The following is a 14,628-nucleotide window of genomic DNA, read 5'->3' on the forward strand; positions in this document are numbered from 1 at the left end:
CCGCGGCTCCCGGCTTTGCTCAGGCACAGGGGGAGCACGCTTGGGCTCCGCCGTCCAGTCCTCCCCCGTGTGCTCTGAGACTCTGCCCTCCCTGCTCTTCTTGCACAGGGCCCGTCGCCACAGGATCTCGAAGGAGGCGGCTCGTTCTGAGGCTGAGCCAGAAGGACGCCCTGCAAGCGCTCTTTCAACGGAACCCCTACCCTGGATAGCGACCAGAGAACGGCTGGCCCGGGAGCTTGGCATTGCCGAAAGCAGAGTTCAGGTAGGCCCCCGTCTCTGCCCCCGTTCTCCCTTTCAGGCTCTCCATGCCGATCCGAGTCGGCTGAAAGCACCTGGCGGCCTCTCTCCTCAGAAGGAATTCTCTGTTTGCCCCTAGGTCTGGTTCCAAAACCAACGCAGAAGACGGTCAAAGCAGAGCCGATCGCCGCCGTCTGAATATGTGCACCGAGAAGGGGAAGCGGGGCCAACGTCCACGCCCACGCCACCGTCGCGCCCGCCTCGACCTCAGTCTTCCTCTCCAGGTAACTTAGCCAACGTTCTCCCAAAAGCAAGTCCCCCAGGAGGGGTCCCGAACCCCCCCCGCCCCCTTGCCAGAGAATTCTCTCTGCCGGTGGATGGCCACGGGAGGACCAGAAAAACCAAGGGGGCTGGGGTGGGGTGAGGTGGGGTGAGGTGGGGGTGGCGGCGCGGGGAAGAGGAGGAAACAGGGCTATCCGGTTGCTGCCGCCCCCGTCAGGTGTCCCAGATCGGGGCGCGACGCCCCCAGTCGGCGTGGGCGGGCAGCACTGGGTCCCCCTTCCTTGGCACCCCCCTCCCCAGCCCCCGTCGGGAACTTTAGGCTCCGGCTGCCCAGGCAACCTTGGCCGAGGGGCATGCCTCAGGGCACTGGGCGGCAAGGGCGGAGGAGGAAAGAGACACACAGGGACACGCCGCACGCACGCACGCACGCACGCATCCACGATGGGTGCCGGCCACCCGATCCATCTGTGGCTGTATTCCTTAGGGCCCTGCCCTGGCTGCAGAGCCACCTGTGGTGGTTCAGGTGTGTGGGCCTCCCCTCCCCTGCCCACCGTCTAGGGTATCTGTTGCTGAGACCGTTCCACGGGCCGTAACGTCCTCTCCTCTCGGTGCGTTTCTCTCGTTGGCAGGAGACTCGGCCCGAGAGGCCCGGAGAAAGAGGACCGTCATCTCTCCTTCCCAAACAAGCATCCTTGTGCAAGCCTTCACGAGGGATCGCTTCCCGGGGATTGCCGCCAGGGAAGAACTGGCTCGTCAGACGGGAATCCCAGAACCTCGAATCCAGGTAAGTGCTCCCGCCAGCGCAAGGGCCCAGGAGTCAGGAGGGTTGAGCCCTGCCGAGCATTTGGAGCTGGATACCCGTAGGCTGGGGCTGGGGCTGGGGCTGGGTGGGCTGGGGCTGGGGCTGGGGCTGGGCATGGGGGGGAGGGGGCCGAAAGCCGGCGGGCTGAGTGGAGGCTTGGGGCCGCTTGGGGCCGTGCGGGCACCCCCCTCGTCTCCAGGGCCAAGGGATTGGTTTGCAGAAAACAGCCCTGCAGGAGGCCGCCCTGGGCCTGACAGACCAGAGGCGGGCGGCCAGGCGGTGCTGTCGAATGGGCGCGGCGCAGGCGCCGGCACGGTGATCTGGACGTTCACGACTTCTGATGTGCCTGTCTGCCTTTTTGCTCCCCTAGGTATGGTTTCAAAACCGAAGAGCTCGGCACCCCAGCAGAGCCCGAGCGGGCCCGGCGGCGCAGCAGCCACGACTCCTCCTGCTCCAGAGGACCGAAGGGCCCCACCCGCTGTCCAGAGCACCTCTCCTCCCCTTCGCCCCTCCCCGCCACAGGAGAGCATGCCACCCTCGGCGGCGGCGGCGGCCGCAGCTGCTCCGTTCGGGGCCCCCGCCTTCTGGGTGCCCGGGACTGCCTCTGGGGTCTGTGTGGGCCAGCCGTTGATGATCTTCATGGTCCAGCCCAGCCCGGTGGCTCTCCAGCCAAGTGGGAAGCCACCACCTCCTGCCCAGGTAGCAGTTCCCTGGGCCGCGCCGCTCCCCTGCCGTCACGGCCCCCGGGCAGCCTGGGCAAGGGGCCATCCTGCCGCCTGGACAGCCGGAGGCACACATCCCGCGCTGGCCGGGGTCACCCTACGGGGAAGGCGCGGCCCTCCGCTAGAGCCACAGCCCCAGCCCCGCAGCCTCCCAAGCTCGACGAGCCTCCTCGACGAGCTCTCGGCGGCCGCGGGCGTCCCCGCCTCGCCGGGGCCTTCCCCGGGGGCCGCTGCCGACCACGGGGTGGACCCGGCCCTGCCAGGCGCACCCAGCCTCCTCGACGAGCTCTTGGCGGCCGCGGGCGCCCCCGCCTCGCCGGGGCCTTCCCCGGGGCCCTCTGCCGTCGCAGCGCAACAGGCAGCTCTCGCTGGCACACCCAGCCTCTTAGAGGAAATCTTGGCTGCCACCGGCATCCGCGCCACGCCGGGGCCTTCCCTGGGGCCCTGTGCCGGTGAACGGGCACGCCTCGCCCTCCCAGGCTCACCCAGCCTCCAAGACGCGCTCCTGGCTGCCCCGGGCATCCCGGGCTCGCCGGGTCCTTTCCCGGGGTCCTCTCCTGTCGTCGCGGGGGCCCACCCAGCCTTCCCCGGGTCACCCAGCCTCCTAGAGGAAATCCTGGCTGCCACGGCCACCCGGGACACGCCCTGGTCTCCTGCGGGGCCCCTGCGGGGGACGAGGGGGTTGAGGCCACCCTGGAAGCACCCCTCAGTGAGGAGGATTACCAGGCCCTCCTCGACATGCTGCCAGGCTCCCCAGGCCCTGGGGCTTAGAGGGAGAGGAAGGGAGGGGGCGCCTTCTCCCCCTGCCCACGTTCAGGTCTCCTTGCCTGGGATGCTCGGGGAAGCCGGGGTGGGGGGAGGTTTGGTGTGTGGGAAGAGGAGAGAACCCCGCCGGGATGTCTACCAACCACTCTGGGGACAAGCCCCCGCCCAGAGCTGGGCCCCACCCCCAAACAGGGGGACACCCTTATCTGAAGCCTCAAGTAATCCCTGCATGGCAGTGACCGAGAGGCTGCCTCAGAGGGACCATTCCGTGGACCCAAGAGGGAAACCCCCGTGCCCTGCACAGGTGCTTTGGGGTCTGGCTCGTCTGTCTTCTGGTCCCGCCCTTCCAGCAGTCCACCCAGGAGAACTCCTTCCCTACGCCAGGAGCAGCAGACGGAGGGGGAGCGGGAGACAGGGGGAGTGAAAAGGCGGAAAGGTTGGGAGATGCAAGGTGGGAGGGGCGAGTGGGTGGCGGGAGAGGGTGGGGGGCGAAGGGAGAGAGTGGGGGTGAAGGGAGAGAGGGAGGGAGAGGGAGGGCGGGAGGCAGGGAGAGTTGGGGTACAGTGGGGGGGGGGTCGGGGGAGGGGAGGGGGTGCGGAGCCCGCGCCTGGGACTCAGCGTCAAGCCCCCGGGAGACCCCTGCAGGTATCCCTAAAACGCTGCGTCACGGACACGTTGCCCTCGGTTTCAAGGTGCCTGCTCTGGGCGGGTGTCCGGAGGTCAGAGCCTCTGAGCCAGCAGGAGGGACCTACCCGCACAGCCGTTTTCTCGACCATGTCCACGTGTACACACGTGCCCGGTACGCCAGCAAAGGCCAGTCCCCTCCGTGCCTCTCTCTGACCCCTCCTCCCAGTATGGGGTGACTGAGCCCGCCCTGCCACCAGCATCCTCCCGTCACCCGCAGACGGACAGACGTTCTTTACTTGCAAACCCGTCCCGGAACGCATCGACCCAGTGGTTTCGAAGTCCATACGGACACCCTGCCTGTTCCCGTGTGAACCCCCGTGGTGGGTTTAGAAACCCGGGTGGCCGAAAGACTACACTGCCCGAGACGGTTGGGGGCGTGCTGCCCTGGTTCGACTCACTCTGTTCACAGCGAAAGGAGACGCGCCTCTCCTCGTCCATCCCCCGTGTTGCTTCCTTGGCTTAGTGGAACCTCCTTCCCCACAGTAGGGGGTAGACTGTCCCCTGGGGCGGGTATCGCCAGGGCACTTGCGCTGGGCGGGGGGGGGGGGGGCGGGGGTTGCCTGGGGCGGTGCGGGCCTCAGGCTCCACATGAGAAAAGCCCCAAATGGCGTGAGCTGCCGGTCCAGACGCTGGCCCCTCAGGTCTCTGGCCGGAGCCTTGGGCTCCAGGCAACTCAAAGCCCTCGGGGGGTGGCGCTCTGGGACTGCTGTAGGGAAAGGACGCCAAGAGCAGCGCACGGAGGAGTTGGGGAGGGGCAGGCGGGAAACGGAGGCGGGAACAGCGAGGGATCTAGGTGGAGGCGCTGGAGAGAGCGTCCAGTGTCCCGGAACGCCTCGGAGGAGCCGGCGGGGGGCAATCGAGGCCCAGGGACCTGCGGAATGTGAAAAGGCGGGAAACCCCAGGGCGGTTTGGAAGGCAAGGCAGGCTGGGAAAGGAGGTCGGGGGGGGGGGCGGCGTGGGCGGCCACTTCAAAGGGACCTAGGGGCGTTCCCGGGCAGTTAGCTCCCTTGGCACTGCTGAGGGCCCCTGATTGATCCACCCCGGGTTGATCCCACCCCCCCTGCTGCGTGGGACGGCCACAAACCGAAGTCCCCCGAACTGCCCGCCCACCCCGACGGGGACCTGGGCGGTCTGGGGCACGGGCCGTGCCCGGGAAAAGCCCACTCGCTCCACGGGACTCCCTTCACGGTCTCTGCTTGGAAAGAGGCCAGGGGCGGCCCCCTCCATCTACGCACCTAAACCCTGCTTACGTCAATGGGGGCGGAGCCGCCTCCCGCTCTCCAGAGTCCTGAGCTGCTGGGGCCCCGCCCACTGGGCCAGCAGTCTGCAGCGCGCCCGAGTGCCTCTCCCACCATGGCTTCGTCCGGCTCCTCCAGCACCTCAAGCGGTACGTTTGCCCTCGGTCCCTGGGGTCGGATCACGTCTCAGGGGATTTGCGGGTGGCCCGGGCAAGGGTTCTCGGCCAACGTGTCGACCTCCCCCCCGCCCGAGAACGGTGGGGACCCATCGGACGGGCCCGCGGTTCCCAGGCGTCAGGTGTGCCCAAGGCGGGGGGGGGGCGCGGGGGGGGTGGGCATCGTTCGTTCGTCTTGCTCCTTTGGCACACACATGGCTTCTCCGTTCTCTTTTCCGGGAAGACGGTGTTGTGTCAGGGGGCGCGCTGCCGGGGGCCGGGGGCCGGGGGCCGGGGGCCGGGGGCGGGTGGGAGCGGGTGCTGTGCTGGGATGAGGCCCTTTATCCTCACATCTTCCTGTGGGAACGGGAGCCCGGGAGCTCTGTGGCTTTGCCGCCTTCAGTGGCTTCCTCTGCACAGGGGCCTAGTGCCTTCTGCCTTGCGTTCCCTTCCCCCTAGTGATGGCAAACACGGCCTCTGCTCGTGTCAGCCCCGGGAAGCCAGGCTCCCTCCCACTGGCATCGTCATGGAGGGAAATCTGGGAGCAGCCCCATTGAGACGTCTCCCCGGCATCCCCCCCAGACGGGTGGAAACACGGGGCGGGTGGGATTTCTTGCCGCCTTTGTTTTGGGGCCGGGTCTGGTTTCCTTTCTGCTTGCTGGTGTTCCTTGCGTGCCGGCGTGGGGTGGGTGGGGGTGGGGGATGTCCCCACCACCCTTGCCTCTCAGCCTGGCTGTCGGGGTGTCGCCAAGTGACTTCCAAATGCACACCCGTCCCCGGGCTCCCGGCTTTGCTCAGGCACAGGGGGAGCACGCTTGGGCTCCGCCGTCCAGTCCTCCCCCGTGTGCTCTGAGACTCTGCCCTCCCTGCTCTTCTTGCACAGGGCCCGTCGCCACAGGATCTCGAAGGAGGCGGCTCGTTCTGAGGCTGAGCCAGAAGGACGCCCTGCAAGCGCTCTTTCAACGGAACCCCTACCCTGGGATAGCGACCAGAGAACGGCTGGCCCGGGAGCTTGGCATTGCCGAAAGCAGAGTTCAGGTAGGCCCCCGTCTCTGCCCCCGTTCTCCCTTTCAGGCTCTCCATGCCGATCCGAGTCGGCTGAAAGCACCTGGCGGCCTCTCTCCTCAGAAGGAATTCTCTCTGTTTGCCCCTAGGTCTGGTTCCAAAACCAACGCAGAAGACGGTCAAAGCAGAGCCGATCGCCGCCGTCTGAATATGTGCACCGAGAAGGGGAAGCGGGGCCAACGTCCACGCCCACGCCACCGTCGCGCCCGCCTCGACCTCAGTCTTCCTCTCCAGGTAACTTAGCCAGCGTTCTCCCAAAAGCAAGTCCCCCAGGAGGGGTCCCGAACCCCCCCCCCCTTGCCAGAGAATTCTCTCTGCCGGTGGATGGCCACGGGAGGACCAGAAAAACCAAGGGGGCTGGGGTGGGGTGAGGTGGGGTGAGGTGGGGTGGCGGCGCGGGGAAGAGGAGGAAACAGGGCTATCCGGTTGCTGCCGCCCCCGTCAGTGTCCCAGATCGGGGCGCGACGCCCCCAGTCGGCGTGGGCGGGCAGCACTGGGTCCCCCTTCCTTGGCACCCCCCTCCCCAGCCCCCGTCGGGAACTTTAGGCTCCGGCTGCCCAGGCAACCTTGGCCGAGGGGCATGCCTCAGGGCACTGGGCGGCAAGGGCGGAGGAGGAAAGAGACACACAGGGACACGCACGCACGCACGCACGCATCCACGATGGGTGCCGGCACCCGATCCATCTGTGGCTGTATTCCTTAGGGCCCTGCCCTGGCTGCAGAGCCACCTGTGGTGGTTCAGGTGTGTGGGCCTCCCCCTCCCCTGCCCACCGTCTAGGGTATCTGTGCTGAGACCGTTCCACGGGCCGTAACGTCCTCTCCTCTCGGTGCGTTCTCTCGTTGGCAGGAGACTCGGCCCGAGAGGCCCGGAGAAAGAGGACCGTCATCTCTCCTTCCCAAACAAGCATCCTTGTGCAAGCCTTCACGAGGGATCGCTTCCCGGGGATTGCCGCCAGGGAAGAACTGGCTCGTCAGACGGGAATCCCAGAACCTCGAATCCAGGTAAGTGCTCCCGCCAGCGCAAGGGCCCAGGAGTCAGGAGGGTTGAGCCCTGCCGAGCATTTGGAGCTGGATACCCGTAGGCTGGGGCTGGGGCTGGGGCTGGGGCTGGGGCTGGGGCTGGGGCTGGGGCATGGGGGGAGGGGGCCGAAAGCCGGCGGGCTGAGTGGAGGGCTTGGGGCCGCTTGGGGCCGTGCGGGCACCCCCCTCGTCTCCCAGGGCCAAGGGATTGGTTTGCAGAAAACAGCCCTGCAGGAGCCGCCCTGGGCCTGACAGACCAGAGGCCGGGCGGCCAGGCGGGCTGTCGAATGGGCGCGGCGCAGGCGCCGGCACGGTGATCTGGACGTTCACGACTTCTGATGTGCCTGTCTGCCTTTTTGCTCCCCTAGGTATGGTTTCAAAACCGAAGAGCTCGGCACCCCCAGCAGAGCCCGAGCGGGCCCGGCGGCGCAGCAGCCACGACTCCTCCTGCTCCAGAGGACCGAAGGGCCCCACCCGCTGTCCAGAGCACCTCTCCTCCCCTTCGCCCCTCCCCGCCACAGGAGAGCATGCCACCCTCGGCGGCGGCGGCGGCCGCAGCTGCTCCGTTCGGGGCCCCCGCCTTCTGGGTGCCCGGGACTGCCTCTGGGGTCTGTGTGGGCCAGCCGTTGATGATCTTCATGGTCCAGCCCAGCCCGGTGGCTCTCCAGCCAAGTGGGAAGCCACCACCTCCTGCCCAGGTAGCAGTTCCCTGGGCCGCGCGCTCCCCTGCCGTCACGGCCCCCGGGCAGCCTGGGCAAGGGGCCATCCTGCCGCCTGGACAGCCGGAGGCACACATCCCGCGCTGGCCGGGGTCACCCTACGGGGAAGGCGCGGCCCCTCCGCTAGAGCCACAGCCCCAGCCCCGCAGCCTCCCAAGCTCGACGAGCCTCCTCGACGAGCTCTCGGCGGCCGCGGGCGTCCCCGCCTCGCCGGGGCCTTCCCCGGGGGCCGCTGCCGACCACGGGGTGGACCCGGCCCTGCCAGGCGCACCCAGCCTCCTCGACGAGCTCTTGGCGGCCGCGGGCGCCCCCGCCTCGCCGGGGCCTTCCCCGGGGCCCTCTGCCGTCGCAGCGCAACAGGCAGCTCTCGCTGGCACACCCAGCCTCTTAGAGGAAATCTTGGCTGCCACCGGCATCCGCGCCACGCCGGGGCCTTCCCTGGGGCCCTGTGCCGGTGAACGGGCACGCCTCGCCCTCCCAGGCTCACCCAGCCTCCAAGACGCGCTCCTGGCTGCCCCGGGCATCCCGGGCTCGCCGGGTCCTTTCCCGGGGTCCTCTCCTGTCGTCGCGGGGGCCCACCCAGCCTTCCCCGGGTCACCCAGCCTCCTAGAGGAAATCCTGGCTGCCACGGCCACCCGGGACACGCCCTGGTCTCCTGCGGGGGCCCCTGCGGGGGACGAGGGGGTTGAGGCCACCCTGGAAGCACCCCTCAGTGAGGAGGATTACCAGGCCCTCCTCGACATGCTGCCAGGCTCCCCAGGCCCTGGGGCTTAGAGGGAGAGGAAGGGAGGGGGCGCCTTCTCCCCCTGCCCACGTTCAGGTCTCCTTGCCTGGGATGCTCGGGGAAGCCGGGGTGGGGGGAGGTTTGGTGTGTGGGAAGAGGAGAGAACCCCGCCGGGATGTCTACCAACCACTCTGGGGACAAGCCCCCCGCCCAGAGCTGGGCCCCACCCCCAAACAGGGGGACACCCTTATCTGAAGCCTCAAGTAATCCCTGCATGGCAGTGACCGAGAGGCTGCCTCAGAGGGACCATTCCGTGGACCCAAGAGGGAAACCCCCGTGCCCTGCACAGGTGCTTTGGGGTCTGGCTCGTCTGTCTTCTGGTCCCGCCCTTCCAGCAGTCCACCCAGGAGAACTCCTTCCCTACGCCAGGAGCAGCAGACGGAGGGGGAGCGGGAGACAGGGGGAGTGAAAAGGCGGAAAGGTTGGGAGATGCAAGGTGGGAGGGGGCGAGTGGGTGGCGGGAGAGGGTGGGGGGCGAAGGGAGAGAGTGGGGGTGAAGGGAGAGAGGGAGGGAGAGGGAGGGCGGGAGGCAGGGAGAGTTGGGGTACAGTGGGGGGGGGTCGGGGGAGGGGAGGGGGTGCGGAGCCCGCGCCTGGGACTCAGCGTCAAGCCCCCGGGAGACCCCTGCAGGTATCCCTAAAACGCTGCGTCACGGACACGTTGCCCTCGGTTTCAAGGTGCCTGCTCTGGGCGGGTGTCCGGAGGTCAGAGCCTCTGAGCCAGCAGGAGGGACCTACCCGCACAGCCGTTTTCTCGACCATGTCCACGTGTACACACGTGCCCGGTACGCCAGCAAAGGCCAGTCCCCTCCGTGCCTCTCTCTGACCCCTCCTCCCAGTATGGGGTGACTGAGCCCGCCCTGCCACCAGCATCCTCCCGTCACCCGCAGACGGACAGACGTTCTTTACTTGCAAACCCGTCCCGGAACGCATCGACCCAGTGGTTTCGAAGTCCATACGGACACCCTGCCTGTTCCCGTGTGAACCCCCGTGGTGGGTTTAGAAACCCGGGTGGCCGAAAGACTACACTGCCCGAGACGGTTGGGGGCGTGCTGCCCTGGTTCGACTCACTCTGTTCACAGCGAAAGGAGACGCGCCTCTCCTCGTCCATCCCCCGTGTTGCTTCCTTGGCTTAGTGGAACCTCCTTCCCCACAGTAGGGGGTAGACTGTCCCCTGGGGCGGGTATCGCCAGGGCACTTGCGCTGGGCGGGGGGGGGGGGGGGCGGGGGTTGCCTGGGGCGGTGCGGGCCTCAGGCTCCACATGAGAAAAGCCCCAAATGGCGTGAGCTGCCGGTCCAGACGCTGGCCCCTCAGGTCTCTGGCCGGAGCCTTGGGCTCCAGGCAACTCAAAGCCCTCGGGGGTGGCGCTCTGGGACTGCTGTAGGGAAAGGACGCCAAGAGCAGCGCACGGAGGAGTTGGGGAGGGGCAGGCGGGAAACGGAGGCGGGAACAGCGAGGGATCTAGGTGGAGGCGCTGGAGAGAGCGTCCAGTGTCCCGGAACGCCTCGGAGGAGCCGGCGGGGGGCAATCGAGGCCCAGGGACCTGCGGAATGTGAAAAGGCGGGAAACCCCAGGGCGGTTTGGAAGGCAAGGCAGGCTGGGAAAGGAGGTCGGGGGGGGGGGGCGGCGTGGGCGGCCACTTCAAAGGGACCTAGGGGCGTTCCCGGGCAGTTAGCTCCCTTGGCACTGCTGAGGGCCCCTGATTGATCCACCCCGGGTTGATCCCACCCCCCCTGCTGCGTGGGACGGCCACAAACCGAAGTCCCCCGAACTGCCCGCCCACCCCGACGGGGACCTGGGCGGTCTGGGGCACGGGCCGTGCCCGGGAAAAGCCCACTCGCTCCACGGGACTCCCTTCACGGTCTCTGCTTGGAAAGAGGCCAGGGGCGGCCCCCTCCATCTACGCACCTAAACCCTGCTTACGTCAATGGGGGCGGAGCCGCCTCCCGCTCTCCAGAGTCCTGAGCTGCTGGGGCCCCGCCCACTGGGCCAGCAGTCTGCAGCGCGCCCGAGTGCCTCTCCCACCATGGCTTCGTCCGGCTCCTCCAGCACCTCAAGCGGTACGTTTGCCCTCGGTCCCTGGGGTCGGATCACGTCTCAGGGGATTTGCGGGTGGCCCGGGCAAGGGTTCTCGGCCAACGTGTCGACCTCCCCCCCGCCCGAGAACGGTGGGGACCCATCGGACGGGCCCGCGGTTCCCAGGCGTCAGGTGTGCCCAAGGCGGGGGGGGGGCGCGGGGGGGGTGGGCATCGTTCGTTCGTCTTGCTCCTTTGGCACACACATGGCTTCTCCGTTCTCTTTTCCGGGAAGACGGTGTTGTGTCAGGGGGCGCGCTGCCGGGGGCCGGGGGCCGGGGGCCGGGGGCCGGGGGCCGGGGGCGGGTGGGAGCGGGTGCTGTGCTGGGATGAGGCCCTTTATCCTCACATCTTCCTGTGGGAACGGGAGCCCGGGAGCTCTGTGGCTTTGCCGCCTTCAGTGGCTTCCTCTGCACAGGGGCCTAGTGCCTTCTGCCTTGCGTTCCCTTCCCCCTAGTGATGGCAAACACGGCCTCTGCTCGTGTCAGCCCCGGGAAGCCAGGCTCCCTCCCACTGGCATCGTCATGGAGGGAAATCTGGGAGCAGCCCCATTGAGACGTCTCCCCGGCATCCCCCCCAGACGGGTGGAAACACGGGGCGGGTGGGATTTCTTGCCGCCTTTGTTTTGGGGCCGGGTCTGGTTTCCTTTCTGCTTGCTGGTGTTCCTTGCGTGCCGGCGTGGGGTGGGTGGGGGTGGGGGATGTCCCCACCACCCTTGCCTCTCAGCCTGGCTGTCGGGGTGTCGCCAAGTGACTTCCAAATGCACACCCGTCCCCGGGCTCCCGGCTTTGCTCAGGCACAGGGGGAGCACGCTTGGGCTCCGCCGTCCAGTCCTCCCCCGTGTGCTCTGAGACTCTGCCCTCCCTGCTCTTCTTGCACAGGGCCCGTCGCCACAGGATCTCGAAGGAGGCGGCTCGTTCTGAGGCTGAGCCAGAAGGACGCCCTGCAAGCGCTCTTTCAACGGAACCCCTACCCTGGGATAGCGACCAGAGAACGGCTGGCCCGGGAGCTTGGCATTGCCGAAAGCAGAGTTCAGGTAGGCCCCCGTCTCTGCCCCCGTTCTCCCTTTCAGGCTCTCCATGCCGATCCGAGTCGGCTGAAAGCACCTGGCGGCCTCTCTCCTCAGAAGGAATTCTCTCTGTTTGCCCCTAGGTCTGGTTCCAAAACCAACGCAGAAGACGGTCAAAGCAGAGCCGATCGCCGCCGTCTGAATATGTGCACCGAGAAGGGGAAGCGGGGCCAACGTCCACGCCCACGCCACCGTCGCGCCCGCCTCGACCTCAGTCTTCCTCTCCAGGTAACTTAGCCAGCGTTCTCCCAAAAGCAAGTCCCCCAGGAGGGGTCCCGAACCCCCCCCCCTTGCCAGAGAATTCTCTCTGCCGGTGGATGGCCACGGGAGGACCAGAAAAACCAAGGGGGCTGGGGTGGGGTGAGGTGGGGTGAGGTGGGGTGGCGGCGCGGGGAAGAGGAGGAAACAGGGCTATCCGGTTGCTGCCGCCCCCGTCAGTGTCCCAGATCGGGGCGCGACGCCCCCAGTCGGCGTGGGCGGGCAGCACTGGGTCCCCCTTCCTTGGCACCCCCCTCCCCAGCCCCCGTCGGGAACTTTAGGCTCCGGCTGCCCAGGCAACCTTGGCCGAGGGGCATGCCTCAGGGCACTGGGCGGCAAGGGCGGAGGAGGAAAGAGACACACAGGGACACGCACGCACGCACGCACGCATCCACGATGGGTGCCGGCACCCGATCCATCTGTGGCTGTATTCCTTAGGGCCCTGCCCTGGCTGCAGAGCCACCTGTGGTGGTTCAGGTGTGTGGGCCTCCCCCTCCCCTGCCCACCGTCTAGGGTATCTGTGCTGAGACCGTTCCACGGGCCGTAACGTCCTCTCCTCTCGGTGCGTTCTCTCGTTGGCAGGAGACTCGGCCCGAGAGGCCCGGAGAAAGAGGACCGTCATCTCTCCTTCCCAAACAAGCATCCTTGTGCAAGCCTTCACGAGGGATCGCTTCCCGGGGATTGCCGCCAGGGAAGAACTGGCTCGTCAGACGGGAATCCCAGAACCTCGAATCCAGGTAAGTGCTCCCGCCAGCGCAAGGGCCCAGGAGTCAGGAGGGTTGAGCCCTGCCGAGCATTTGGAGCTGGATACCCGTAGGCTGGGGCTGGGGCTGGGGCTGGGGCTGGGGCTGGGGCTGGGGCTGGGGCATGGGGGGAGGGGGCCGAAAGCCGGCGGGCTGAGTGGAGGGCTTGGGGCCGCTTGGGGCCGTGCGGGCACCCCCCTCGTCTCCCAGGGCCAAGGGATTGGTTTGCAGAAAACAGCCCTGCAGGAGCCGCCCTGGGCCTGACAGACCAGAGGCCGGGCGGCCAGGCGGGCTGTCGAATGGGCGCGGCGCAGGCGCCGGCACGGTGATCTGGACGTTCACGACTTCTGATGTGCCTGTCTGCCTTTTTGCTCCCCTAGGTATGGTTTCAAAACCGAAGAGCTCGGCACCCCCAGCAGAGCCCGAGCGGGCCCGGCGGCGCAGCAGCCACGACTCCTCCTGCTCCAGAGGACCGAAGGGCCCCACCCGCTGTCCAGAGCACCTCTCCTCCCCTTCGCCCCTCCCCGCCACAGGAGAGCATGCCACCCTCGGCGGCGGCGGCGGCCGCAGCTGCTCCGTTCGGGGCCCCCGCCTTCTGGGTGCCCGGGACTGCCTCTGGGGTCTGTGTGGGCCAGCCGTTGATGATCTTCATGGTCCAGCCCAGCCCGGTGGCTCTCCAGCCAAGTGGGAAGCCACCACCTCCTGCCCAGGTAGCAGTTCCCTGGGCCGCGCGCTCCCCTGCCGTCACGGCCCCCGGGCAGCCTGGGCAAGGGGCCATCCTGCCGCCTGGACAGCCGGAGGCACACATCCCGCGCTGGCCGGGGTCACCCTACGGGGAAGGCGCGGCCCCTCCGCTAGAGCCACAGCCCCAGCCCCGCAGCCTCCCAAGCTCGACGAGCCTCCTCGACGAGCTCTCGGCGGCCGCGGGCGTCCCCGCCTCGCCGGGGCCTTCCCCGGGGGCCGCTGCCGACCACGGGGTGGACCCGGCCCTGCCAGGCGCACCCAGCCTCCTCGACGAGCTCTTGGCGGCCGCGGGCGCCCCCGCCTCGCCGGGGCCTTCCCCGGGGCCCTCTGCCGTCGCAGCGCAACAGGCAGCTCTCGCTGGCACACCCAGCCTCTTAGAGGAAATCTTGGCTGCCACCGGCATCCGCGCCACGCCGGGGCCTTCCCTGGGGCCCTGTGCCGGTGAACGGGCACGCCTCGCCCTCCCAGGCTCACCCAGCCTCCAAGACGCGCTCCTGGCTGCCCCGGGCATCCCGGGCTCGCCGGGTCCTTTCCCGGGGTCCTCTCCTGTCGTCGCGGGGGCCCACCCAGCCTTCCCCGGGTCACCCAGCCTCCTAGAGGAAATCCTGGCTGCCACGGCCACCCGGGACACGCCCTGGTCTCCTGCGGGGGCCCCTGCGGGGGACGAGGGGGTTGAGGCCACCCTGGAAGCACCCCTCAGTGAGGAGGATTACCAGGCCCTCCTCGACATGCTGCCAGGCTCCCCAGGCCCTGGGGCTTAGAGGGAGAGGAAGGGAGGGGGCGCCTTCTCCCCCTGCCCACGTTCAGGTCTCCTTGCCTGGGATGCTCGGGGAAGCCGGGGTGGGGGGAGGTTTGGTGTGTGGGAAGAGGAGAGAACCCCGCCGGGATGTCTACCAACCACTCTGGGGACAAGCCCCCCGCCCAGAGCTGGGCCCCACCCCCAAACAGGGGGACACCCTTATCTGAAGCCTCAAGTAATCCCTGCATGGCAGTGACCGAGAGGCTGCCTCAGAGGGACCATTCCGTGGACCCAAGAGGGAAACCCCCGTGCCCTGCACAGGTGCTTTGGGGTCTGGCTCGTCTGTCTTCTGGTCCCGCCCTTCCAGCAGTCCACCCAGGAGAACTCCTTCCCTACGCCAGGAGCAGCAGACGGAGGGGGAGCGGGAGACAGGGGGAGTGAAAAGGCGGAAAGGTTGGGAGATGCAAGGTGGGAGGGGGCGAGTGGGTGGCGGGAGAGGGTGGGGGGCGAAGGGAGAGAGTGGG

At 68.2% G+C, this 14,628-nt stretch overlaps 2 protein-coding genes and 1 long non-coding RNA gene across 3 annotated transcripts; all 3 read left to right on the plus strand.

Annotated features, from left to right (window-relative positions):
- The first annotated feature begins 223 nt into the window (after positions 1 to 223).
- LOC108635140 lies at positions 224 to 1,297 on the plus strand. The gene is made up of 3 exons (XR_001917757.1): positions 224 to 262; positions 377 to 521; positions 1,149 to 1,297. It is a non-coding gene; the product is annotated as an uncharacterized LOC108635140 (long non-coding RNA).
- Positions 1,298 to 4,847: 3,550 nt separating this feature from the next.
- On the plus strand, positions 4,848 to 8,671 carry LOC108635138 (double homeobox protein 4C-like). The gene is made up of 6 exons (XM_018045409.1): positions 4,848 to 4,882; positions 5,772 to 5,926; positions 6,043 to 6,187; positions 6,801 to 6,955; positions 7,342 to 8,452; positions 8,631 to 8,671. The coding sequence occupies exons 1-6, from the start codon at positions 4,849 to 4,851 to the stop codon at positions 8,669 to 8,671; spliced, it is 1,641 nt and encodes a 546-aa protein (XP_017900898.1). The 5' UTR covers position 4,848.
- Positions 8,672 to 10,501: 1,830 nt separating this feature from the next.
- LOC108635139 (double homeobox protein 4C-like) lies at positions 10,502 to 14,331 on the plus strand. Its single transcript, XM_018045410.1, has 6 exons — positions 10,502 to 10,536; positions 11,433 to 11,587; positions 11,704 to 11,848; positions 12,461 to 12,615; positions 13,002 to 14,112; positions 14,291 to 14,331. Exons 1-6 carry the CDS (start codon positions 10,503 to 10,505, stop codon positions 14,329 to 14,331), a joined length of 1,641 nt encoding a protein of 546 aa, XP_017900899.1. The 5' UTR covers position 10,502.
- The last annotated feature ends 297 nt before the right edge of the window (positions 14,332 to 14,628 follow it).

The sequence above is a fragment of the Capra hircus genome, unplaced genomic scaffold (genome assembly GCF_001704415.2).
Source record: "Capra hircus breed San Clemente unplaced genomic scaffold, ASM170441v1, whole genome shotgun sequence".
NCBI classification, from domain to species: domain Eukaryota; kingdom Metazoa; phylum Chordata; class Mammalia; order Artiodactyla; family Bovidae; genus Capra; species Capra hircus.

Coding starts and splice junctions, on each gene's coding strand:
- LOC108635138 (XM_018045409.1), top strand. CDS start 4,849: ATGGCTTCGTCCGGCTCCTCCAGCACCTCAAGCG. Junction 4,883..5,771: donor CTCCTCCAGCACCTCAAGCG/GTACGTTTGCCC, acceptor CTTCTTGCACAG/GGCCCGTCGCCACAGGATCT. Junction 5,927..6,042: donor TTGCCGAAAGCAGAGTTCAG/GTAGGCCCCCGT, acceptor GTTTGCCCCTAG/GTCTGGTTCCAAAACCAACG.
- LOC108635139 (XM_018045410.1), top strand. CDS start 10,503: ATGGCTTCGTCCGGCTCCTCCAGCACCTCAAGCG. Junction 11,588..11,703: donor TTGCCGAAAGCAGAGTTCAG/GTAGGCCCCCGT, acceptor GTTTGCCCCTAG/GTCTGGTTCCAAAACCAACG. Junction 12,616..13,001: donor TCCCAGAACCTCGAATCCAG/GTAAGTGCTCCC, acceptor TTGCTCCCCTAG/GTATGGTTTCAAAACCGAAG.